Genomic DNA, 24,643 nt, shown 5'->3' with positions numbered 1-24,643 from the left:
CCATCCAGTCGGAAGTCCTTGGTGAAAATAACAAAAGCGAAAAATGTGGAAATAATCCTCCCTGTTGTAAAACTCACGCCTAGCAGGCTAATTCAATGAAACACGGAGAGATTCACTCCGCTTTTACTGCACTTTTTATCCCTGTGTTCAAAGCTGCGTTTTAACAAGTGACCACGCGGTCCGGAGACGTCCGGACCCCACGCTCACTTGGGGGGTATACATGGCTAAGGCATAACCATACGCCCCTTGAACAAAACGTACACAGAACACCACTTATGTGCTAGCATTGTGTTTGAAATTTTTAAATTGTTTGAAATGTTTAAATTGTTGAGCTTAGGTTTATTTGTTGCCATGAACATGCTTGCATTACGTGTCATATGTGCTTATGTGAAAATTGCCATGGAAATGCCTGCCATTATGTATCATAAGTATTATCTCCTGTGTAGCCCAGCGATGGACGGGACTGGGGGTCGAGGCACGTTCATAGAGCTACGCCAAAACACCCCCAACTCCCTGACAAGTCCTTTGCAGAATTCTCCGCGATCGCTGTAGAGCTTTGCTTCGCAAGCTCCAGCTCCGGGTCCCGCAAGGCGAAAGATGGCAAGATCCGCGAGCGCTGTAGAGCTTTGCTTCGCAAGCTCCAGCTCCGGATCCCGCAAGGCGAAAGATGGCAAGATCCGCGAGCGCTGTAGAGCGTTGCTTCGCAAGCTCCAGCTCCGGGTCCAGCGAGGCGAAAGATGGCAAGATCCGCGACGGTTGTAAGCCTTGCTTCGCAGGCTCCAACTCCGGATCTCACAAAATAATGCATGGCAAGCTCCATGGCCATTGCAAGTTTCAGCTCCAGAAGCAGACATACTTGATCCCCCCACTCACAGCCGGCTTTGCTTCGCAAAGCCCCTGCTCCAGGATCACACCTGGTGGGCGTGGCGATTTCCCCAACAGCAATAAGCCTTGCCTCGCAGGGCTCCATGCCAGGTCCCTGAAGTCAGCCACAATGAGGTTCGCAACAACAGTTAGTTTTGCTTCGCAAAGATCTAACCTTAAGTCTAGCGACGCTCACCAAAAGAACTCCCGTTCCAAACAATGGAACGACTCACCTTAGCAATCCCAGCGAACAGTATAACTACAAGTCCCTGGATTGACTATTTGCCTCAGGAAAGATAAAGTGCGGTGAAAGGAGCCTGGCCGTTGGAACCAGGAAACCTTCGTAACCTAGAAACTACATGGGAACAAGACATCATCCGTTAAAGCTTCAAGTGGGAGGTGCATAGGTTTTGGCCGTTGGAACCAAAACCCCATACGCCCCTACAACAGTTTCTACCGTATAAATGTCTACCCTAAGCGCAAGGATAAATAAAGAACTCGGCAGAAAAGAAAGGAGAATGCTATGATTATGGTAAAAATGTCCGCAATGAAAAACTCAAAATGAAAAATAAGTAAAGATAAAACCCCTTCAAACATTGGGGGTAACTACAGCGTCCACGACCGCAGCTTCGGGGGCATCTGTTTCAGCTGAGGCTGGCGGAGTCGGCTCATTGGAAGGAGGAATTTGGTCATGAGAAGGTTCAGAAGTCCCCGCCTCTCCGGGATATCCCGCCTCAGGAGCTTCAGCACGATCGTCAATGTTATAAGTTTGGACATACGCCTCTGGGCCCTGATCCCACACGAGTAGCTTCTCCCTCATGGCTTCGGCATCATCTCCCAGATAGCCTAACACCTCCGGGTTCACTTTCCAGAGTTGATGCATGAGGACCACATGCGATATATTAATAGTCCTGTTCAGTATCACCTCAGCATCCTCCTTCTCCTTCAACCGCTCCGCCTCGGAGGTTGCCAGCTGTGCTTCCGCGGCAGTTAGTTGGGCCCTCAATTTTTCCATTTCGGCCTTGGAGGCATCCCGCTCCCCCTTAAGAGAATCTATCGCCTTGCGCTGCTCCCTATTTTGGTTCAGCACGGATTGCTTCTCGGTCACATGCCCCCTGGCAGTGAATTGCAAAGCCCCGATCTCTTTATCCTTCTCGGCGAGCCCCAACTGAAGCATAGACACGAGATCCCTGCTCCTCTTATGGAGTTGCTCCTCGTCGTGCAGCTTACTCTGAAGAGTGGAATATTCCTCTTGCCGCTTAAGGAGGAGATCGTTCTTTGATTGCAAGCGGGCTTCCAGGGTATCTTTCTCCACCTTGGCTTGGGACAGCTCTTCCCGGAGCTTGGAGTTTTCGGTCTTAATCCCATCCGACCGCTGTCTAAACTCATTCTCTGCCTTGGCCCGGTACTCTTGATATTTGGCAAGATATTTCTTCTCCGCCTCTTCTTCAGCCGTGCGCCGGGCCTGATCAATCTTCTCCGAAGCCCCCAAGGCCTGTTGGGTCAGCTTCTGTTTCTCCGCCTCCAAGGCCTGGCGAGCCAGCTGGCTCTCCTCCAGCTGAACCAGAGCTGCACCAACCTCCCGGAACGAGCGTTCCGCGATCATAGAGGCCTGCAAGGAAAGACAACCGAATGAGCTAAAGCCGGACCAAAAGAGAGGTGATCCCAAAAAAAAAAATAACAACCGACGGCTTACCCCGGACAGTTGCTGCTTCACAGCGTGTGTCAGCAACAGCGGATCCTTGCTGCTACTGATGGCCCATTTCTCAGAATTGAGCTCGCATAAGCTCAAGGCCATGTCCTCCATCATCTCAGCTCCGAACGGCGCCAATGCACGTCCAAGCCTAGGCACCAGCCTCTTCTCCAAGGCTGGACCATCCAGAACCGCTCCGGCCGGGTGAGGAGATCTCACCCCCTCGGCCAGCTCAGCCCTCTTCACGGCAGACAAGTTATCTGCCCTTCCCTGAGTAACGGCCTTCTCCGCCTCTAGCCGCCTCTTCAAAAAACTATCGGCCCGTCTTACACCCTCCAGGAGGGCAGCGGGAAAACTGGTCGGCTTCCGCGGAAAGTGGAACTTCAGGCCAGGCAGGGGAAGATTGGTTGTCTGAGAAGACGGAGACCCCGGAAGGGTGGACCCCCTTTGGACTGGAGGAGGAGGCAGCCGGGATATTAAGGCCCCGGTCTGTTGCTTTTGCTGCTGCGGTAGCAGAAGTAATTGCCCTTGTTGCTGCTGCTGGTTTGGATGTTGCTGTTGCTGCTGCTGCGGCGTTGGTGATTGTCTCTCTTGTTCCTGTTGCTGCTGTTGTTGTAGTTGTGATTGCTGTCGTTGCTGTTGTTGTTGCCTTCGACCGGGAGAAGAGTGTCTAAGGCGTTTGTTCTTAGCACCCTCAGCATCTCCTCCGGGACGCTTGCTCACCCCAGTTGTCCTCACGGGGAACACAAGCCCTTCCCCGTCGCTACTGCTACTCGAGACCATCATAGTCTCGGAAGGCCCTTCAGCAGGGGACTTCTCTACCCTCGGGGACGCTTGCGCCTCGCCACTTGTCTTCTTGGGGGAGGCAGCCTTACCTCCCCTACCAGCCTTGGGCTTCCGTCCTTTCCCCGTGGGCGGGTCCTGGCTGGTGGCAGCCTTCTTAATAAGCAAAGTAACCCTCCCCAACATCTTGGCTTCGGGATACTCTGCAAGAAACGTACAAAGCAAGGTTAGCGAACCAACAAGAAATGAGAAAGAAGATAAGCGGAAGACAAGACAATCAGCAACACAAAAGTACAAGCAAGCCCGCCAGCAGGGAACAAGAAACAAGAAAAAGAAAAGTTTGAAAGGGACGACCATGCACGAGAAACGTGGATGGCCTTCCCCGAGCAAAACAAAACATCGCTTCCTGCTCCAGGAAGCTCCCGTACTCCTTGAAGTCCGGGAAGAACATGCTGAGAGAAGAAGGGTCAACCATGATGACACCTTCTGGCAGACTACCATCACTCAGACACCAGAGGAGCTCATCTACCCTATCACAGTACCTGTCGAAAGGTATCCTACGCGGATCTAGCCTAAGGAAACGAGGATCAAACCCCATCTGAGAGGTTTGGGAAACTTCAGACAGGCTGGGGGTGTGGATCAATCGAAAACTAGTCTTACCTCTCCCGGAGGAACTAGCCCCCGGAGCCCCTTCGTTAGGGTAAGCCGCGGCGTGGCGAGCCTCGATCTCCTCTCCCTCCGGCTGGGGGTCGGGGAACCTCTCCTCCCAACTAGGAGATAGAGTATTTTCGTCCCGAGCGGCTTGGGTGATCACCTTAGACAGCTCCAGGGCAATCTGCTCCCGGATGTCAGCCGACACCTGAGTCTGCCCCCTACCACTTACTGGCTCAATATTCTGGAAGGAGGCGAGTAACCCATACTCCCTCAACGATTCGGAGGTCACAAGTCCCTCCACTCTCAACTCTTCCTCGGAAAGCCCTTCGTAGAACTTGGACCTCCTTATCATCTCCGCGCAGCGAGGTGTCCGCGGAACGACTTCTGCAAAAATCAAATACAAGCGTTAGAGATCCTCCCAAAAGGCAAATCAAACACAAAGAAACAAAGTTGAAAAGGAAAAGAGGAAACACTTACCAGGGATTTTGAAATCCAAAGATAGAGCTGGCACCCTCTTCAGCGGGAAGCCAGTCGTCAGGAACCAGTATTCCCGGAGGTCTGGAACCCTCGCGGTATGACAAGTGGGGCACATCACATCCGGGTGCCTTTCTAGCCTATAAAACCCCACCTTGTCTGAATGACCCCTCATAGGCTGAGACTTCAACCCATAAAAGTACAGCACCTCCTCCGGGGTAGGAGCTTCCAGCCTCCGGGACTTGCAAAAGATGAACCACCCCGCTAAGAGCTTGTAACTGGGAGGAATTAACTGGAAGGGGGCAATCCCCGCCTTCACACAGAAATTGGCGAAGTAACTCCTTAGGGGCAAGTGCGCTCCGCACACTATGTGTGCCCAACTCCAGGCACCAAAGCCTTCGTGGCTCTGGCTAGCTGACTCGCCCAGCACCGACAGACGGTGCCACATCAGACCTGGGATGTTCTTCAGGCCTGCCTCAGAGGAATACAGCTCTAGCATGCCATAATTCCTGAAAAGGTTCGGTTTTTGGTCCATCTCCCAGATGGAACTATTGGAGGTTGGTGGGCTAGCCGCGACCGCTTTCGCTTTTCCTTTCCCCTTTCCACCCGCGACAGGAGAGCCTTTCTCTTGGGCAGAATCAGCCTCCCCCGCAGCAAGGAGTTGTTCCTTCGAGATGTTCGTCACTGGACAAAAGAAAAGAAAGAAGAAAACACTCTAAGCAGTCAGCACCCTTGTCATACCCTAGTGGTATCAAAGGCGTCGGGGAGACCCTCCTCGAAAACTGCTTGGAGAGGCTCCCACCGAGCTTACCGAGGGGTTGGCACCATGCCACCCGAAGGACAGCAAGGAACCAGACTCAGACCCCGAGCCTAAGCCCACCAAAAGAAGTGTTTTTCCAGAGAAAGACACCCTAAAGGCGTTCATGCTTATGCCCTAAAACAGCAAAACACGGGACGACTTTCCAAACGGAAATCGCCAAAACATGCAGAAAAGGCTACTTATCGACTCACAATCAATCACATGCCTACCAAAGCCCTATTCACAAATGCACATAAGCAATAATGGCAGAAACCTCTACTCTAACAACTACCAACAACCTAAGGTTTGGGAGGAAAGAGCAAAGTAGAAATACTTACTGATGTTCGGGTAGTTGGAGGTTGAGGGAGTAACTGGATCACTGCACAGCACGATCGCGAGAAGTAAAAGCTGCAAAGACGAACGGCGATTCAAACCAGGAACTTCGGGAGTAAACCCACTGCCAAATCAAAAAGAAAAGTTTCCAGATACTTACCAAAAGAAATGGCAAGTTCGGGGGAACGTAAGCTGGGAAGCCTGAGAGTTCGAAGGTTTGGAAATCTGAAAATCCTAAAGATGGAGAATCTAAAAGCGTAAAGAGGAAGAAAGGTCCTTTCCCTCGTTTTTATAGCAGGGAAGAGGCCGTTTCGAATTCCTCAAGTGGACGGTCCCGATCTTCCCATTCCGTGTGCATCAGATCCAACGGCTGGAGAGGAAGCGACGATCCTATTTATGACTCCTCGGATGGGAATAAAGTATTTATTTCCCATCATTACACCACCTCGGGCCCGGAGTACCATTAAAAACCGTCAAATCATTAGTTAGATGACTGACGCACGCATACTCAACCAGTCGCCTCACGCACACGTCTTGGTCGCAGAACCATTCCCAGAATGACACGTGGTCCTTGCCGCACTTGAGTACTTGATCTCAAACAGAAGAAATTCTCTTTCTTTTCCATACTAACACTCAGGCGGGAAAAAGGAACCCTTCCGGGAACACAGAAGGTGCCCCCTCGCCTAATCTAAGAAACCGATTGTACAAGCTCCCGGATCCCTCAAAGCTCCGTGACCTTGGGGGGTAAATGTTATCCAGATTTCCGGATAGCGTTTAGATTGATGGCCTCGGGGAAACAGAATTATCGATGTCCTTCACGATAGGTGACCAGAGCTCGCGGATATACAGAAATGCTTCACCTCTCCCGCTTGGTGTCCGGATTACTCTTCCAAGCAAACACCATACGGAAACTCGTCAACTCTCCCGGAGCTCCCGAAGGAGTATCCATCGGGGAAGCTCCTTCCAGGAGAAGCTCTTCGAGTGGTCTCCGCGGAAGCAGTTCCGTGCCTCGCACGGAACAAAGCCAAACGGTCGAGTCCTGGAGGAGGCATATTTGGAATGATATCCGCCTGACACAGGATCCCGCCTGACACGCCCGTCAGGTCAAAGCCGCACACATCCCAGCACGCCTAAGGGTACCTTTTCGCCTACTGTTCCGCTGACAACTTGGAAAAGACGGCTGACTTTGTGTGTTCCCCATACTTTCACGTAAATATACCCACATAGAGTCTTGTAGCCATGCTACTATAGTAATTGTATCCCTATTTATGGCTGGTGTAATTAAAACTCATGGACGTAGAGAAAAACCCTAATCCAAAACCCTAGCTATAAAGACCCCTTCATTTTACAAGAGGGGAGAGGAACAAATGATATAGCAAAAAACTCTACTAAAATCTCTCTAGCTTCATCTTCTTCAAGAGAACCCGAGAGAAACATTGTGAGCGTGTGAAGTTCTTATGCACCAGCCATCTTACTGTAATCTTTTCCAAGTATAATAACATCGACTCGTGGACTAGGGCTTGTTAACGCCTGAACCACGTAAAAACACTGTTTGTTTAGTTACATTTCAGTATTTCTACAGTTCTTATCTTTTTATTATTCTGTTAGTTATTCGTTTCCGAAAAACTCGGTAAACAGCTAGTAACCTGCTCAAATCTAAAAAACCCATTGGTAACCCATTGTGAACTAATCGCTAACCCATCACTAACATCCTCATTCTTCTATAACCAAATTCAGCTTCGTTAACCCACCGCTAACATCCTCAACCTTCCATAACCCTAATTCAACATTGTTAAATCATCGCTAACCCATCGCTAAAGTATCGCTAACCCATAACCTTCTTACCATCGTTATCTCATTGATATTCCATTGCTAATTTGTCACTAACCCATAACCTAACCCACTCACAGTTCTTACCATCGTTATCTCATCGTTATTCCATCGCTAATCCGTCGCTAACCCATCACAAACAACCTCACCCTTCCATAACCCAATTCAGCATCGTTAACCCATCGCTAACTTCATTATCCTTCCATAACCCAATTCAGCATCGTTAACCCATCGCTAACACAACCTAACCATCGTTATATCATCATAATTCCATCGCTAACTGTAACGCCTTGGTTACCCCAGAACAGTTACGGTGAACGGTGAACTGGAAATTTGACTCATTGCCTGAGTCCTTTGGTTAAAAATGTGTTCTAGGTGTTATTAACAGGTTAAGGTGAAAACCAATAAAAAGGAAAGGATAAGTTTTATTTGATACATAAAACTGTTCATGGGCCCACAAGAACATTTACAATTTATTTACAACTCAAAAATGTCACTATTATTTCAAAATTATAAACCCGCCGACCTAAGTGGCAAAAATAGGGTAAACCCCCTAGTTCCTCTGAGAACTCCTTGGCCGTGGTGGTCAAGCGGCCGCATATGTACACATCACCACTTAAGCTCTCCACTCAAGGCTAGGTGAGTTTTTATTTTCCTTTACCTGCACCACATAGCACCCATGAGCCAAAGCCCAGCAAGAAAACATAACATTATATGTAAACATTATCAAATGATTATCATTATAATCACACTGAGCATAAAGCTTTCAGACAAATGAGTGAATATCACTTGAGGTCCTGGTAAACCATACTGAGTGACTGACAAGCAGGTCACTAACTCAAGTGGAAGAGTGGCTGCTAGGTAAGCCACTAGCCTCCAAGCGCTTATATTATTCTTCGACCTTGGGGTCGGTCTGGCATTAATGCTCTTTGAGTCATTCAATGCAGTTAGTCGATTAGATCTAATCTCTGTTGGCTTGCGTTAACACGCTAAGGCCGTTCTGACTAATGAGTCAGCGCAACGTGACCAGTGCCCAGTACCACTGCCGAACCTGACTAATAAGTCACAGCTTCACAGCTGATACTATCACCTTGACCAAATCTGACTAATGAGTCAGTACCATGCACAAGTGAGCAACATATGCTAAGGATTCCACAATCAATTCATGTCCATATTTATTCAACCAACATGCCTCATGAATAACCATGCATGTCACATTTGGGGTGCAGTTTTCTTACCTCTGGTTCGAGCAAGAATGAATAAAAGAACGACCCCTGAGAACGATCAACCTTTTGGTCCTTTAGCGGTTACCTGGTCATAACCAATTATGGGATTCCATCAATAAAATGAATAATAAAAGGTTCCCAAACCAAAACCTAGCCTCCGAGACATCAAGCACTACTCAACCGGGTAGTAGGTTCAACGCCAAGGCCTTAGGCTTGAATCCCCAAGCTAAAAACACTTTTCTGCCCAAAAAGACACTAAGGGCCGCAGCCCTCCACAGCTGCGCCGCGGCGCGCCCCTCAAACAGAGGCGGCCTAACCCTGGCAGGCACCATGGGCCGCGGCTCACCTATGCCATGCCACGGCTCATTACGCAAAATCGCCTAGAAACCAGCACGCACCAGCTCGACTCCCCCTACGTTTTCCCTTGGAACCAGCCCTTCAAACCAATCCAAAACACCAACCTAACACTCAATTTAACCCCTAAAATTTATCTACAACTCACCCTCATCATAACCCAAGTAAAACATCAACCTAACTCCCTTTAATTCCAACTTTCCACCAAATGATTACAAGCTGAAAACTCAAAGCTAAAACAGGGTATAACCAGAAACCAATGGCTAAAACTCACCTCAAATCCGAGATTAGACATCCTTCAATGGCTAAACCAAGTCTACAAACTCAGCCCCTTGATTTCCTAGCTTGATTCCACACTTTGAGCTCAAAAACTCCAAAGAAGAAATAAGGGAAAATGATGTACGGGAAAGGAAGTTCTTGCTATGTTTTTGTTCTGTTTTCTACAACCATCTAAAGCTTCACATATATCCAAACCAAATGACCTAAATGCCCCTAGGTCATTTAAGGCTTCTAAAACCATTTCAAGGGTAAAATTGGTACTTTCCACTTATCCTGTTAATCATAATTAACGCTTCCCAATTCCCGCTAATCTCAATATTCTCAAACACCAATAATTCACATCCTGTTACCCTTTAATGCCCGGTAACATTCTAATCATTAAAACACCCCGAGACTCACCCCGAGCCTCGAGCTTAAGCCTGTTATGACCAAACCGATATTTAACATACAATGATCGTCTCATGCCGAATGGCTCGAACAAACCCACATTATAATGTGGTCTCAAAATATATCACCAACATGCATCCAAGTAAACAATTTACCCTCAACGGGCCAAATTACCATCACACCCCTGTAATTAGAAGTATGGACTCACATGCATGCATTTCACATCATATTATAATATAATCAACATATACATGCATTTTATCAATTAATAACATAATTAAGCAAGTATGGCCCTCCCGGCCTACTATTCACGCCGTTAAACACATCGGAGAATTCGGTGCATTACACTAACCCTTTGCCTTAACCAATTTCAAACCACCCAGATTTCACCTCATCGTTATACCATTGCCACTCCATCGCTAACCCATCACTAATAATAGCGATGGTTCTTTGATATTGATGGGCGTCGTAATCCCATCACTAACTCATCGTTAACCCATCACTAACATCATTATCCTTCCATAACCCAATTCAACATCATTAACCATCGCTAACCCATTGCTAACCCATCGCTAACACAACCTAACCCACTTAAAATTCTAACCATCATTATCTCATCGTAATTCCATTGCTAACCCCTTGCCTTAACAAATTTCAAACCACCTAGATTTCACCCCATTGTTATACCATCGCCACTTCATTGCTAACCCATCGCTAACAATAGCGATGGTTCTTTGATATTGATGAGCGTCGTAATTCCATCGCTTACCCATCACTAAAGCATCGTTATCCTTCCCAAACCCAGATTTTCACCCATTCTTTGATCTCATCAAAACATTGTCTAATCTATTTTAATGGAATTCTATACAACAAAACACATTAAAATACTGTGCCCATTTCCTAAATTGCTTAATGCTATTTTTAAAGAAGTCAAAACTAAAAAAATAAAAGAAAAACAATCTACCTACCTATAATTTTTGGCAAGAAGACGACGAGAATGATGACGACCAAGAAGAAGAAAGGGGGGAAACTCTGGGGCAATGAGGTACTCAGATTTGGGAAAAAATATGACGATTTGGTACTTTACCGTCGAGGATTTTGAGAGAGAATAGAGAGAAAACGGGAATTAGAGAGAGAGAGGAAAATTTATATAGTAGGGTATTTTATTACCACACAATAGTAAAAGGCATACAAATATAAGGATTTTTTACTTTTTCATATAAAACAATTACCCCTATTAGAATGCATAAGGGCAAAGTTTTCCATTATGAATATCCCCTCCCTCATTAGCATTTTACATCGCTCCCTCCCTTCCATCTAAACTTTTAGGATCATGCATGGCCGAAATTAATGTATCCATATCCATTTTGGACAAAGATAATAGCACTTGTATTTTCACTTCATCCAACACAAAAGTGTACTTTCTTTAGAAAAAAATGAGTCTTAAAAATGAGAAGAACAAACAGTTTGAGCCATCTTTTTACTCTGAAACCTCTTCAGCAATTCTATTCCTTCTCTCAAAGCCATGCGTCCCTTGCTGATCAGATCAAGAACTGCTCGAGGTTCGTAGAGCTAGAACATGTCTATGCTTCCATGATGAAGACTGGAACAAGCCAAGATGCTTTCTTGACTAATCAATTTATAACTGCATGTTCCACCTTTTCTCGTATAGATTATGCTGTTTTAGCCTTTGACTATATGGAAACTCCTAATGTGTTCGTCTATAATGCTATGATCAAAAGCTTTGTACGTTGTGGATATCCTAATAGAGCTTTGCAGTGTTACGTTAATATGTTGGGAGCTAAGGTTTTTCCCACTAGCTATACATTTTCTTCACTGATTAGATCTTGCACTTTGTTATTTGTACTGGGGTTTGGGGAAGCTGTCTATGGCCATATTTGGAAAAATGGGTTTGACTCACATATGTTCGTTCAAACTGCCATGATTGATTTTTATTCAAATTTATGTAGAATCAAAGAAGCTAGAAGGGTGTTTGATGAAATGCTTGAAAGAGATTCTTATGCATGGACTACGATGATTTCAGCACACGCTAGGGCTGGTGATATGATTTCTGCAGGGAAACTGTTTGAAACAATACCCGAAGGCAATATGACCACTTGGAATATCATGATTGATGGATATGCTAGATCTGGGGACGTGTTGTCTGCAGAACTGTTGTTCAATCAGATGCCTTCAAGGGATATAATTTCATGGACAACCTTAATCACTTGCTATATGCAGAACAAGAAATATAGAGAAGCTCTCGGAGTGTTCAAAGAAATGATGAAACATGGTTTTAGACCCGATGGAGTGACCATGGCAACTATTATTTCCTCTTGTGCTCATCTTGGAGCTCTTGAATTGGGAAAGGAGATACATCTTTATGTCATGCAAAATGGGTTTGATCTTGATGTTTACTTAGGATCTGCACTGATTGATATGTATGCCAAGTGTGGGGCGTTAGATAAGTCTCTGCTGGTTTTCTTCAAATTGCATGATAAAAACCTGTTCTGTTGGAACTCAATAATTGAAGGACTTGCCAGTCATGGGTACGCAAAAGAAACTCTAACAATGTTTAGAAAGATGGAAGAGGAGAATATCAAACCAAATGGAGTTACCTTTATCAGTCTTCTAAACGCTTGCACTCATGCGGGGCTTGTTGACGAAGGCCATATGAGGTTTTTAAGCATGGAAAATTACTCTATCTCTCCAAAAGTTGAACACTATGGGTGCATGGTTGATCTACTTAGCAAAGCTGGACTGCTTGAAGAAGCACTAGATTTGATAAGAAGTATGAAATTAAAACCCAACAATGTTGTCTGGGGGGCCTTGTTAGGTGGATGTAAGCTTCACAGGAACATGACTATTGGCCAGGTTGCTGTCAATGAATTAATGGTATTGGAGCCAAACAATAGTGGTTATTATAACCTTTTAGTCAACATGTATGCTGAAGAGAATCGCTGGAAAGAGGTTTCAAAGATATGGACAACAATGAAAGGGCTTGGAGTGGAAAAGAGATGTCCTGGGTCCAGTTGGATTGAAATTAAAAGCAGAATTCACCAGTTTGCAGCATTTGATAATTCTCACTCAGCTTGTCCCGAAATCTACAAGCTGTTGGCTGAATTAGATGGACAACTTAAACTTTCTGGCCATGTTCCAGACCTCAGTTTTACCTAAAGAAAGACAAACTTAATGTTTAGAAATGACTCAAGCTGGAGAGAATGATGAAATGGGGTATAGCTAATATGACATCATCTGATAGGTTGTAGCTTTAAAAATAGCTGTAGTACAGAGAGAAGAGGAGAGAGTGCTACAGACAGATAGAGCAAGTGTAGAAGAACCATTCTGCACCTGAGCCTGAAAGGTATTTCTATTCGGTTGAGTTCTTCCTGGTTCTTTTAAACCCAATTGGAGTGGCCTGGCCTGTTGAATTGTTTTATTTAATTTGTAACTAAAAATGGTCAATACTTGCTATTTATTAAAAATTTGTTTTATAATTAAATTATATTATTACAAACAAAATTTAGGAGCCTTGATTCTCCTCTCTTTCTCTTTCCTTATTAAGTTAAAATTCCTCTTTGCTGCTTAAGATTTTAAAGTTTGTTGGTTTGGTCACATTGATGTGAACTTTTAACTCGTTTCTAATTTTATTGCAAATCAAAATTTCTCTTAAATACTTTCTAACATTAGTGTAACATATCTGCATCCTGAATTTTTTCATTTAGTGAGAAAAATCACAAGCATTGGTGAGATTGGCAGTGATATTCCATAGATATCAAATACTTTTCATCCCAAATGTCACCAATGATGAACAGTTCGGGCGTTCTATACTCTGTATTTGTCCAACCTTTTCCGATTTGTCTTATATTACTAAATCAATCATGCTTTGAATTTAGCTCAAGTGTTTGGGCGCATATGTGTTTGTGTGAGTGTAATCCAAAGTTTAAATCCTTGTGTTTTCTTATGTTGTGTTTCTCACTCCCATGTAAGGCTTTTGGATGTAGTCTCTTTCTGTAAATGGTCCTATTTAAATAATTTTGTACATGAGACAAATAAATAAAATAATTATATATGTTATGTAAATAAGCACATAATTAATATAATTACATTTATAATGTAATTTTACATCACTTGTGAATAAATTACATGGAACAGATTCTGAAGGGGACTACATTTTATTCCTATATATGCTTTATAATTTACTATATTTTTTCTGTTGCTCAAATTCTTTATAAATAGAAAGCTAGACATTCTTACAAAACTTGAACTTGATATTTGGGTAAATAAACAGTTTGTTTTTCAGACTTTTCCTGGACACACCTTGTGCTAATTTGGGAGAATTATGGCAAGGATTTTGACCACTTTTCATTACGAAAGACCTTGTAACTTATGCACCAGTGCCATATGTTGTTTTGTTCTATAACCATTACTATGCATGATAAGCAGACTAGTATCTACTATCTACATGGACAGAACCAAGAGTTATTTCCTGTGCTTATTAATGATGAGAAAAGTATCATAAATAATTTGCACATCCTACTTTAACATATAAGCATACATTTTATCTAATTATAAATCGAAATTACTTCCAAATTGATATTTGAAAGCTGACAAAGATTAATAGTTGGTATTTATGACTCATTATTTATTATATATATATATTAACTAACAGTAATCTTTGTGATAATTTGTAAGAAGTTGTCTTTTGTACATTGTGTTGAGTTATTTTAAATAACCAGCCAACAAACTAAAATAATTTTATTTGAGTTAATATTCTAAATTGAGATAATTAAGTGATCTAACTTAAGCCGCTAGGTTGGTCTAGTGGAAAAGGGGGTTAGGAAATGGGGGAGACCGAAGTTTCAACCTCGGATCTCTAGATATTGAGGCTCTTAGAGTCTCAATTAGGCACCAAGTGTGCCAATGATTAAAGAAAGTGGTCTAACTTAAGAGCTTAATTAAACATCTTATAGGGTATGCGCTTTGTAATGTGCAATACCCAAAAGTAAACACGATTAGGGTTGATGTGGTTTTATTTAGGTTACCATATAAAGAACAATATTAGGTTTGGTCTCCATGGCTAATCTTTCATCACTTCTCATCTTCTATTCTCATTTATTGAGTCAGATCCCATAGAGAGAGTAAGATTAGTTCGTAGAAGACTAGATAACCATAATTCGTTCTTTAATCTTACATCATGAATTCAAGTATCCTGTTTCATTTCTTATTCATGTAATCATGAAAATATGACATAAGTGTAAGATTCATTCATGTTTTAGGTTTAGTCCTAACAAGTGGTATCGAAGTCTTGCTTTATGTTAGATTATTAGGATAGGTCCTATTGATTCTTATTAGTGAAATCTATGTTTATATTACTCACACATGATTTAAGCTATTTTATAAATCCATTTTAGGGTTTTAATTTAAATTTTGTGTATATTTGGCCTATTTTTTTATTAATCAGGATTATGTGATTTTTGTTTAATTTGTGAAAGATTAAGAAATATACATGTATATTTCTAAGTTTCTCAAATATTAATTAATTTATTTTTGGTCACATCGTGAATGTGAGATATAATATATGAATTGATTTGGGCGAGGCAATCTATGTTTCGTGAATCCAAATCCTAATGGATAGGAAGAACAAGTCTTGACACTTTCTCCGACTAATTATATCGATAAGGTGCTTGAAAGATTCTTTATAGAGAATTCCAAGAAAGGTGAGTTACCGACCAGACATGAAATTACTCTCTCCAAGGAACAGTGTCCTAAGACACCTCAGGAGCAAGAGGATATGAGAAAGTATCCTTATGCTTCAGTAGTTGGGAGTCTAATGTATGCCATGTTGTGTACTAGACCCGGCATATGCTATGTAGTAGGGATTGTGAGTCGTTATCAATCAAATTCTGGTTTGGAACACTGAATTGCAGTAAAGCACATTCTCAAGCATCTTAGGAGAACAAGAGATTATATGCTTGTATATTCAGGGGGTGAGTTGAACCCTACTGGATACACTAATTCTGATTTCTAATCAAACAAAGACAATCATAAATCAATGTTTGGGTTAGTGTTCACTGTTGGTGGAGGAGCTGTGGTCTGAAGAAGTATCAAACAATCCAGCATAGCAGATTCAACCATGGAAGCCGAGTACATAGCGACTTGTGAAGTAGCAAAGGAGGCGGTTTGGTTGAGAAAGTTCTACACTCATATGGAAGTAGTTCCATGTAACGTCCCAAAATTACCTAATAAGGCTTAGGGCCTTGATTAGGGGGCGAGGATGACAATATATGACATTATATGTTTATTTGATATATTTGATTGTGATTATGTGAGTTATATGATAATATAACTAGTTATGCATGTTTAGAAGTATTAAATATGCAGGTGGGCCCGTTTCTTATTAGAAGGGTAACTTTCGTAATTTGGCCCGTTATGGGGATAATTTTATATATGTGATATATGTGAGAGATCACATTATTATGTGGGTTTATTTGGATAACTCGGCAAGAGACGATCCTAGGGGAGTAAGTTAGTGGGAAAGTCACAGCGGGATCCAATACCTGACTCGGAGCGAGTTAAGGGGTATTTTAGGTATTTAGCATTAACTCGGGTTATCGAGTAATGGGAATGAATAATTGAGGATATATTTAGAGTTAGTGAGTTTAGGATGGAACACTGGGGATTTTGATCATTTTGCCCTCGTGGACGTTTTTGGTACCCCAAGCCTCAGGATTAGCTTAAGTAAACTTAACCCTTAAGAAAACACAAAAACACTCAAAACACTCCCTCACCCAACCGACTCTCCCTCTCTCTCATTCTCTCTCAGCTTCTTAAGTAAGTTTTTGAAGAATTAAGAAGATTGTGGCTGGAAACCAAGGAATTGAAGGCTCTGGATTAGAATTTGGGATAGCTTGTAGCTAGGGGATCACTGTTCACTGCTGAGGTAATGTTTCATCTCTACTCTTAATTGAATTTTTGTTAGAGTTTATAGCTGTTCTTGCGGTGTTCTTGAGCCTTAAAGCTCAAGAGTTGAATTGGGAGTTTTGATGAGTTTTGCATCTAGGTTCTAGTTGGGTTTTGTTCGTGGGAGGATATTAAAACTATTATGATGATTGAATTATTGTTTTAGGGTGGAATTGAGATGATTTTGGTTGAATTTGGCTGATGAAAAATGGAGGAAATTTGGGTTCGCAGGGCCAAGTCGCGGCTCTGTTCTTGAGGGGGCTGTGACCCAACCGAACCCAAGGCCCTTGGGGGCTTCTGTCTGGGAGGCACGCCACAACCCTCAAGGGAAGATCGCAGCCCATGTTCCATTTCCAGGGGAGGAGGGCCTCTGAATTGAGGGGAGCATCGTGACCCCTAAGGGCATGTTGCAGCCCGCCTGGGCTATTTTGGCCATGGTGAGTTTTTAGAGACAGGAATCTTTTCCTTAGGGCTTGAGATCAATTCTACTACCCGGTTTAGTAGAATTCAAGGTCCCGGAGGTGAGGACTCGATCCAGAAGCCTTTAATTTCTTGTTATTGATGGAATCCAATATTATGGTTGTGATTAGGTTATCGCTAGGGGCTCAGAACCGAGATCGTGCTAGGGGGTCGTTCTTATTTTACGCTATACTCGGACCTGAGGTAAGAAAACTACACCCAATACGTGTTTATGTGAATAGGGCTTGGCTCGACTACTAATAATAGTTATGAATAGGGCTCGGGCCCCTGAGAATGATTATAATTAAGTTATCATTCCATTTATTGATTAAACATACTTGAATATTCTACACTTGCTTAAGCGTTTCATGACTGTTTGCATGGTTTGCGTGGCTAGGGCTTGGCCCCGCTAAATTAGCATGATTATTACTATGATTATGGTTACTTGATGATGTTATGTGATTAATATGAATGTGTGTTTATCTTGTTGAGGTATGCTTATCCATATCTGTTTCTGTATTGATATTCGAATACCTAGATCAGGGCTTGACTTATTAGTCAAGGATGACAATAGCGCGCTGGTCAAAAGGCTTAGGCCTAAACTAGCAACGTACTATTACGTACGCCGACCCAATGGTCGATGGAAAATAAAAGTGTTTGGCTAGCTCTGTGGCTAGTTAGCCAGAGCTAAGGGCGAGGGCCCCAGGTGACTCTATGGTCACATAGCTAGGGGATAGGGCCCTGGGGTTGACTCTAAGGTCATTTTTTCAGGGCAGCGGCCCCAGAATAGTCCAATGACTGTTTATTTATGATTGTATGTCGATATGAGTAGAGTATTACCCCTGTTTATGCACATGTATAAGTTTTCTTGCTAAGCCTTGGCTCACAGGTGCTTTGTGATGCAGGTAAGGGAAAAGGAAAGCTTGACAAGCCATGAGTTAGAGAGCTTCGGTGGTGGCGTGTACATATGCGGCTGCTCGTCCACCACGGCTCAGGATATCTCAGAGGAACTAGGGTAGTAGCCCTGATTTTGCCGCTTAGGTCGGCCGGTTGTAATTTGATGTTTATACACCTTTTTAAAAAGTTTAGTTGTAATATTTTGGGATCCCATGTATGTATGAAAATTTTTAAATAAAATTCAACAATTCCTTTGACCAAAATTTTTAACCCTAACCCTTGACATTATCCTTAGTTACATGTTTATAACCAAATGACTTGATTAGCAAGTCTGACACAATTTAAAGTACATAGTGTAACGGTCCTGGATTAGGAGGACGTTACAACTTGGCATTAGAGCTGCCAATGTTTAAGGGTTCCTTAAGACTAGTCGGGCATGTACACTTGACATTAAAGATAAGCTCGACTCAGGGTTCGGTAACTATTATGTGGTTACGCATTTAACTATTTAAATATGATATAAATGCCTTATTTGCGTGCCTGTTTAGGAAGCATGAGATAATCTGATAGGGCCAGGCCCTTGATTGTTACATGAATGATAAAGAACGTGCTTATAAGCATTGTTACTGCTTATGAATGCAAGGGAACCGCTTATTAGTGTTATTATTTGTATATAGGCCAGGAAATGCTTATTAGCACTGTTAACACTGGCAGGGATTTCAAGAACATGCTTATTAGCCATGTTATACTTGCCTAAATGTTTGGATATGTTTATGTGCATTTTTATTTGCTGATGGATATCAAGAAATGCTTATTAGCACCATGAATGAGTATATTATGTGTTGACATGCTTATTAGCATTGCATCTGTTTGTCTGTTTGATCTTGGAATGTTAGGCGACAAGAGGTATGGTTATTACTTACCTAACAATCAATTTGATCATTGCAGAGTGGATTGAATAACAATATGAATCCTCGAAGGTCAGAAAGGTTGGCTGGCCAAGAGTTATAGGCCAGGGAAGGGAATGACTAGGGCCAAGCCCCACCGCCAGCTCCAGAAAATTGGCAACAGGAGCTTGCTGGTATGCAAGCCAAATTAGAGAGGCAGGAAGATGAGATTCTCCTCTTAAGACAGCAACAGGTTCCAGCATGGAACCCACAACCCATAATATCAACAGTGATGCAGCCAGAGGTACTAACGGTAGTGCAGCCTAGGCAGGGGAAGATAGATGGGAACCGATGTATGAGAGGTTCAGGAAACAATACCCTCCAATTTTTTAGGGCAACTCAGATCCATTGAAGGCTGAGCAGTGGATGACCATGATAACCACCATCCCATATTTTATGAGGGTAGGTGGTAATGAGAGAGTGGCCTGCGCCACTTACATGTTTCGGGAGGATGCCTAAATATGGTGGGAGGTGGTATCCCAGACCAAAGCAGGAAATACCATGGAATGAAAAGAGTTCGAAACCTTGTTTAACGAGAAATACTACAACGACGCAGTTAAAGATGTGAAAGCTGAGGAGTTCAGCAAGTTACTTCAGGGTAACATGACAGTGACTAATTATGCGCTGAAGTTTGACAGACTGGCAAAGTTTGTCGGGGATCTGGTGCTCACTGATGGGACCATAAGAGAGAGGTTTCTTCAGGGGATACAACCTATGATAGACCGGGATGTTCGTATTACCATTGTGCCAGGATTGACTACCTATGCACAGGCTGTGGAGAAGGTGCTTACAACTGAGAGCGCATAGAACAAGATCTGGCATGATAATGCAGCCTAAAGGGATTCTAGGAGGCTGGGACCTCCATTTACAGGTTTTGGTAGGGGGGAGGCCCCAGTGACCAAAAGAGGAAGACTCGAGACATAGTTTCAGCTCCAGGGCCAGATAGGAGGCCACAGGGCATACAGATGGGCCGCCAGGGTGGCAACGTGACCTGGAGAGCATTCCCAGAGTGTACTCGATGCAGGAGGCACCATATTGGGGAGTTTCGGGTGAAGGCCAATTTTTTTTGCGACAGTGTGGGGGCATTTGAAGAATGACTACCCGAAAGCCAGAAAGGAAGAGCCCAAGAAAGTGGACAGTCTGACGCTAGCTTGGGTGTTCACCCTGACCCAAGCAGAGGCCGAGGCTAGTCCCTCAGTGGTTACAGGTCAGCTTTCTAGTGTTGGAACCTTCTATACTGTTTTGATTTATTCAGGTGCTACACACTCTTTTGTTGCTAGTAGAAATATAAATGGATTGTGTAGACCATGTGACTCCGATCTTGTGGGGTTTGCTACTATGCTGCCTACTGGGGAGTTAGAGGTTTCCAGGAGATGGGTTAATCACTACCAGTTACAGTGGATGACAGGGAATTATCAGTTGACTTGGTAGAATTGGTAATGAATGATTTTGATATAATTTTTGGTATGGATTGGTTAGAGAAGTATGGGGCAACGATAGATTGCAAGAAGAAGATGGTAACCTTTGAGCCTGAGGGTGAGGACCCATTTGTGTTCGTTGGCACTGTGCATGGACCCCATATACCTATGATATCTGTACTTAGAGCTAGAGACCTATTGCAGGGAGGATGCATATGATTCTTAGCTAACGTGGTGGATACCACTCAGGTCATGCCAGTGGGCCCAGAACAGACCTAATTAGTCTGTGAGTTTCTGGACATGTTTCCAGAGGATCTGCCAAGGTTACCTCCACACAGAGAGATTGAGTTTGTTATTGAATTGGCACTAGGGACAGAGACAGTATCTAGGGCACCTTATAGGATGGATCCAGTTGAGCTGAAGGAACTAAATGTTCAACTACAAGAGTTACTAGACATGGGTTTTTTTAGGCCCAGTTTCTCGCCATGGGGCGCACCAATTCTCTTTGGAAGAAAAGGACGGTTCTCTGAGGATGTGTATCGATTATAGAGAACTGAACAAGTTGACTATCAAGAACATATATCCACTACCAAGGATTGATGATTTGTTTGACCAGTTGCAAGGTAGAATGATATTAACTAAGATAGATCTTCGATCTGGTTATCACCAGCTGAGGATCAGAGAGGAGGATATACCGAAGAAAGCTTTTCGCACTAGGTACGAGCATTGTGAGTTTTTGGTGATATCATTTGGATTAACTAATGCCCCGACAACATTTATGGATCTGATGAACAGTGTGTTCAAAAATTACCTGGATCGATTTGTGATCGTCTTTATTGACGATGCATTGATATACTCTCAAATAGAGATAGAACACGAGCAACACCTCAGATTAGTACTACAGAGGTTGAGAGAACACAGGCTGTATACAAAATTCAAGAAATGCGAGTTCTGGTTGCCACAGGTGATTTTCTTAGGTCACATAGTCAGTTGGATGGAATTAAGGTGGATCCAGCAAAGATTGAGGTGGTCAGAGATTGGCCAAAATCGAAGAACGCTTTAGAGATCAAGAGTTTCTTGGGATTGGTAGGGTATTACAAATTCTTTGTGGAGGGGTTTTCCAAGATTGCGTCATCATTGACAGAGTTAACATGCAAGAATCAGAAGTTCATATGGTCAGACAAATGTGAAGACAACTTCCAGAAAGTCAAGAAGAGTTTGATCACCGCTCTGGTTTTGAGCCTTCCTACAGATCGGGACAAGTTTGTAGTTTATTGTGACACCTCAAGGAAGGGTCTGGGTTGTGTTATTATGGAGATAGGGAAGGTGATTGCCTACTCATCATGTCAGTTGAAAGAGTATGAGCAGAGATACCCAAACATGATTTAGAACTTGCAGCAGTGGTTTTTGCACTGAAGGTGTGGCAGCACTACTTGTATGGTGAGAAGTGTGACATATACACTGACCACAAGAATTTAAAATACTTCTTCACCCATAAGGACCTGAACATGAGATAAAGACGTTGGTTAGAGCTGGTTAAGGATTATGATTGTGAGATCCTTTGTCAACTTGGGAAGGCCAACGTGGTAGCAGATTCCTTAAACCAGAAGGTTCCGGGACAATTATATAGTGCCAGGCAGATATCAAGGGAGTTGACTGATGATATGGCTAGAGCAGGAATTGAGTTGGTAGTGGGTTAGTTAGCCAACATCACCCTACAGTCTACTCTTTTGGAGAAGATTAAGGAGAAGTAGTTAGATGATCCATAGTTGGGGCAGATTAGAGGGAACATCCTAGTTGGAGTAGCTAAGGACTATACAGTGTCAAGCATGGGCTTGTTGAGATACAAGGAGCGGATCTGCATTCCGATGGACACCAGGATCATATGGGAGATTCTGGATGAATCTCATACTACCCCTTATTTTCTACATCTGGGCACCACGAAGATTTACTAGAATCAGAAAGCTTTATACTGGTGGCCTGGGATGAAGAGGGACGTGACAGAGTATGTGGCAAGGTGCCTGACCTGTCAGCAGGTCAAGACTGAACATCAGAGACCAGCAAGGCTGTTACAGCCTCTGGATATCCCAGAGTGGAAATGGGAGGACATCACAATGGATTTCGTGGTAGGGTTGCCCAGGACAGTGGGCCTGCATGAGTCTATTTGGGTCATCATTGATCGATATATGAAATTAACTCATTTTCTTCTAGTGAGGATGAATTATACGGTTGACTAGTATGTAGACCTCTATATGAGAGAGATAGTTTGCCTTCATGGGACTTCGAGGTCTATTGTGTCTGATAGGGACCCTATCTTTACTTCCAAGTTTTGGGGAAGTTTACAGAGAGCGATGGGTACACAGCTGAAGTTCAGTACAAATTATCATCCTCAGACCGATGGTGTAATGCCCCAACTTCCCTAATGTGGCCTAGTGCTTGGATTAGGGGGCCAGGAATGCCATAATTGATTCAATATGCAATTATGTGATTATATGCATGAATATGTGAGTTACATTATTATATGATGATAATGGCATGCACGTGGGCCCACTTCTTATTAGTAGAGCATTTTCGAAATTTTGGCCATTGAAAGCATAGTTGTATATTTATGTGCATGTTTGTGATTTATGGGTGAGACCACATTATTATATGGATATGTTCGAGCTATTCAGCATGAGATGATCCTAGAATGAAAGTTAGCGGTTTGGTCATAACGGGGTTAATTTTCAGACTCGGAGTGAGCCTGGGGGTAAATTGGTAATTAGTACATCACCGGGAATGAACGGGTAATGGGATATGATTTAATAAATATTTGAGGATATTGGGAGTAATGGGAATTGGAGGACGTTAATTATGATTAATGGGGTAGGTGGGAAATGATAGTTTTGCCCTTGGTGGCTTTAAAGGATTTAGAAGGCCCTAGGGGCAATTTGGTCATTTTGACCATTAGATATGTTTAAAGTTAAGGAAGGTTGTGGAATTAGACTTAGGCAAAGCAGAGTCCATTCTTTTTATCTCTCTCTAAATCTCGAGCATCTCTCTCACGGATTGGGATTTGAGCAAACTAGGAGATTGAAGCTTAAGGTTCTTGAGATTTGAGACTGAGGATTCTATATTGCAGCAATTGAGGGGTTCAATTCTGGGTTTGAGGTAAGGATTTTTAGCTTAAACTTCAAGGTTTTACTCTGTTTTTGAGATAGTTCATAAGCTTGATATCTTGATTGTGTAATTGGATATGTGGTGATGTTTCAAGTGGTATTAAGCTTGGGTTTTGATGTTAGGGGTCTGTTTATTGATTACACATACTTGAATATTATATACCTGCTCAAGTGTTTCATGACTATTCGCATGGTTTGCGTGGCTAGGGCTTGGCCCCGCTAAATTAGCATGATTATTACTATGATTACGGTTACTTGATGATGTTATGTGATTAATATGAATGCGTGTTTTTCTTGTTGAGGTATGCCTATCCATATCTGTTTCTATATTGATATTTGAATACCTAAATCAATGCTTGACTTATTAGTCACGGACGACAATAGTGCGCTGTGCACTAGTCGAAAGGCTTAGGCCTAAACCAGCAACGTACTATTACGTAGGCCGACCCAATGGTCAATGGAAAACAAAAGTGTTTTGCTAGCTCTATGGCTAGTTACCCAGAGCTAAGGACGAGGGCTCCATGTGACTCTATGGTCACATAGCTAAGGGATAGGGCCCTGGGGTTGACTCTAAGGTCAACTGTTTAGGGTAGTGGCCCCAGAATGGTCCAATGACCATTTATTTATGATTGTATGTCGATATGAGTAGATTATTTGTAACGACCTAAAATCACTAATATGGCTTAAGGGCCTTGATTAGTGTGCCGGGAGGGCATAATTGGTTTATGTGTGAATTTATTGATTTAATGCATGATTACATGATAAGCATGCTTGTACGATTATATGATTATAGATGTGGTTAAATGTTATGTTTTTGAGAACCACATTATTATGTGGGTAAATCTGCAGCGGGCGACTTCAGGTGATCCTAGGGAGCTAGATAGCGGGAAAGTCACAACGGGGCCTAATGCTTAACTTTGGACAAGTTGTAACGCCCTACTACCTTAGAGCCGTTACTAAGTGAGTTTAAAACAGAAATTGTGCATTTAATTGACTCAAGTGGTTTCTAAAACCAAAAGTGTGAATAAACCAGAGTTTAAGGCTGTACTCTTTGAAAATGTTTAGTTTCATTAAAAACGTTAATTATAAAACATCTGGGATCCCAAAATAAGGTTTACAAAATAT

General features: G+C 42.9%; 1 protein-coding gene across 1 annotated transcript; it reads left to right on the top strand.

Annotated features, from left to right (window-relative positions):
* The first annotated feature begins 10,990 nt into the window (after window positions 1–10,990).
* On the top strand, window positions 10,991–13,799 carry LOC133801235 (pentatricopeptide repeat-containing protein At1g06143). The gene is made up of 2 exons (XM_062239407.1): window positions 10,991–13,040; window positions 13,402–13,799. Exon 1 carries the CDS (start codon window positions 11,126–11,128, stop codon window positions 12,851–12,853), a length of 1,728 nt encoding a protein of 575 aa, XP_062095391.1. The 5' UTR covers window positions 10,991–11,125; the 3' UTR covers window positions 12,854–13,040; window positions 13,402–13,799.
* Window positions 13,800–24,643: the final 10,844 nt, after the last annotated feature.

The sequence above is a fragment of the Humulus lupulus genome, chromosome 9 (assembly GCF_963169125.1).
Source record: "Humulus lupulus chromosome 9, drHumLupu1.1, whole genome shotgun sequence".
NCBI lineage: Eukaryota > Viridiplantae > Streptophyta > Magnoliopsida > Rosales > Cannabaceae > Humulus > Humulus lupulus.
Note: the sequence above shows the minus strand (reverse complement) of the source record. Positions and strands in the feature narration are given on the sequence as shown.

Excerpts from the sequence above, each read along its gene's own strand:
- LOC133801235 (XM_062239407.1), top strand. The coding sequence starts at position 11,126 with ATGAGAAGAACAAACAGTTTGAGCCATCTTTTTACTCTGAAACCTCTT.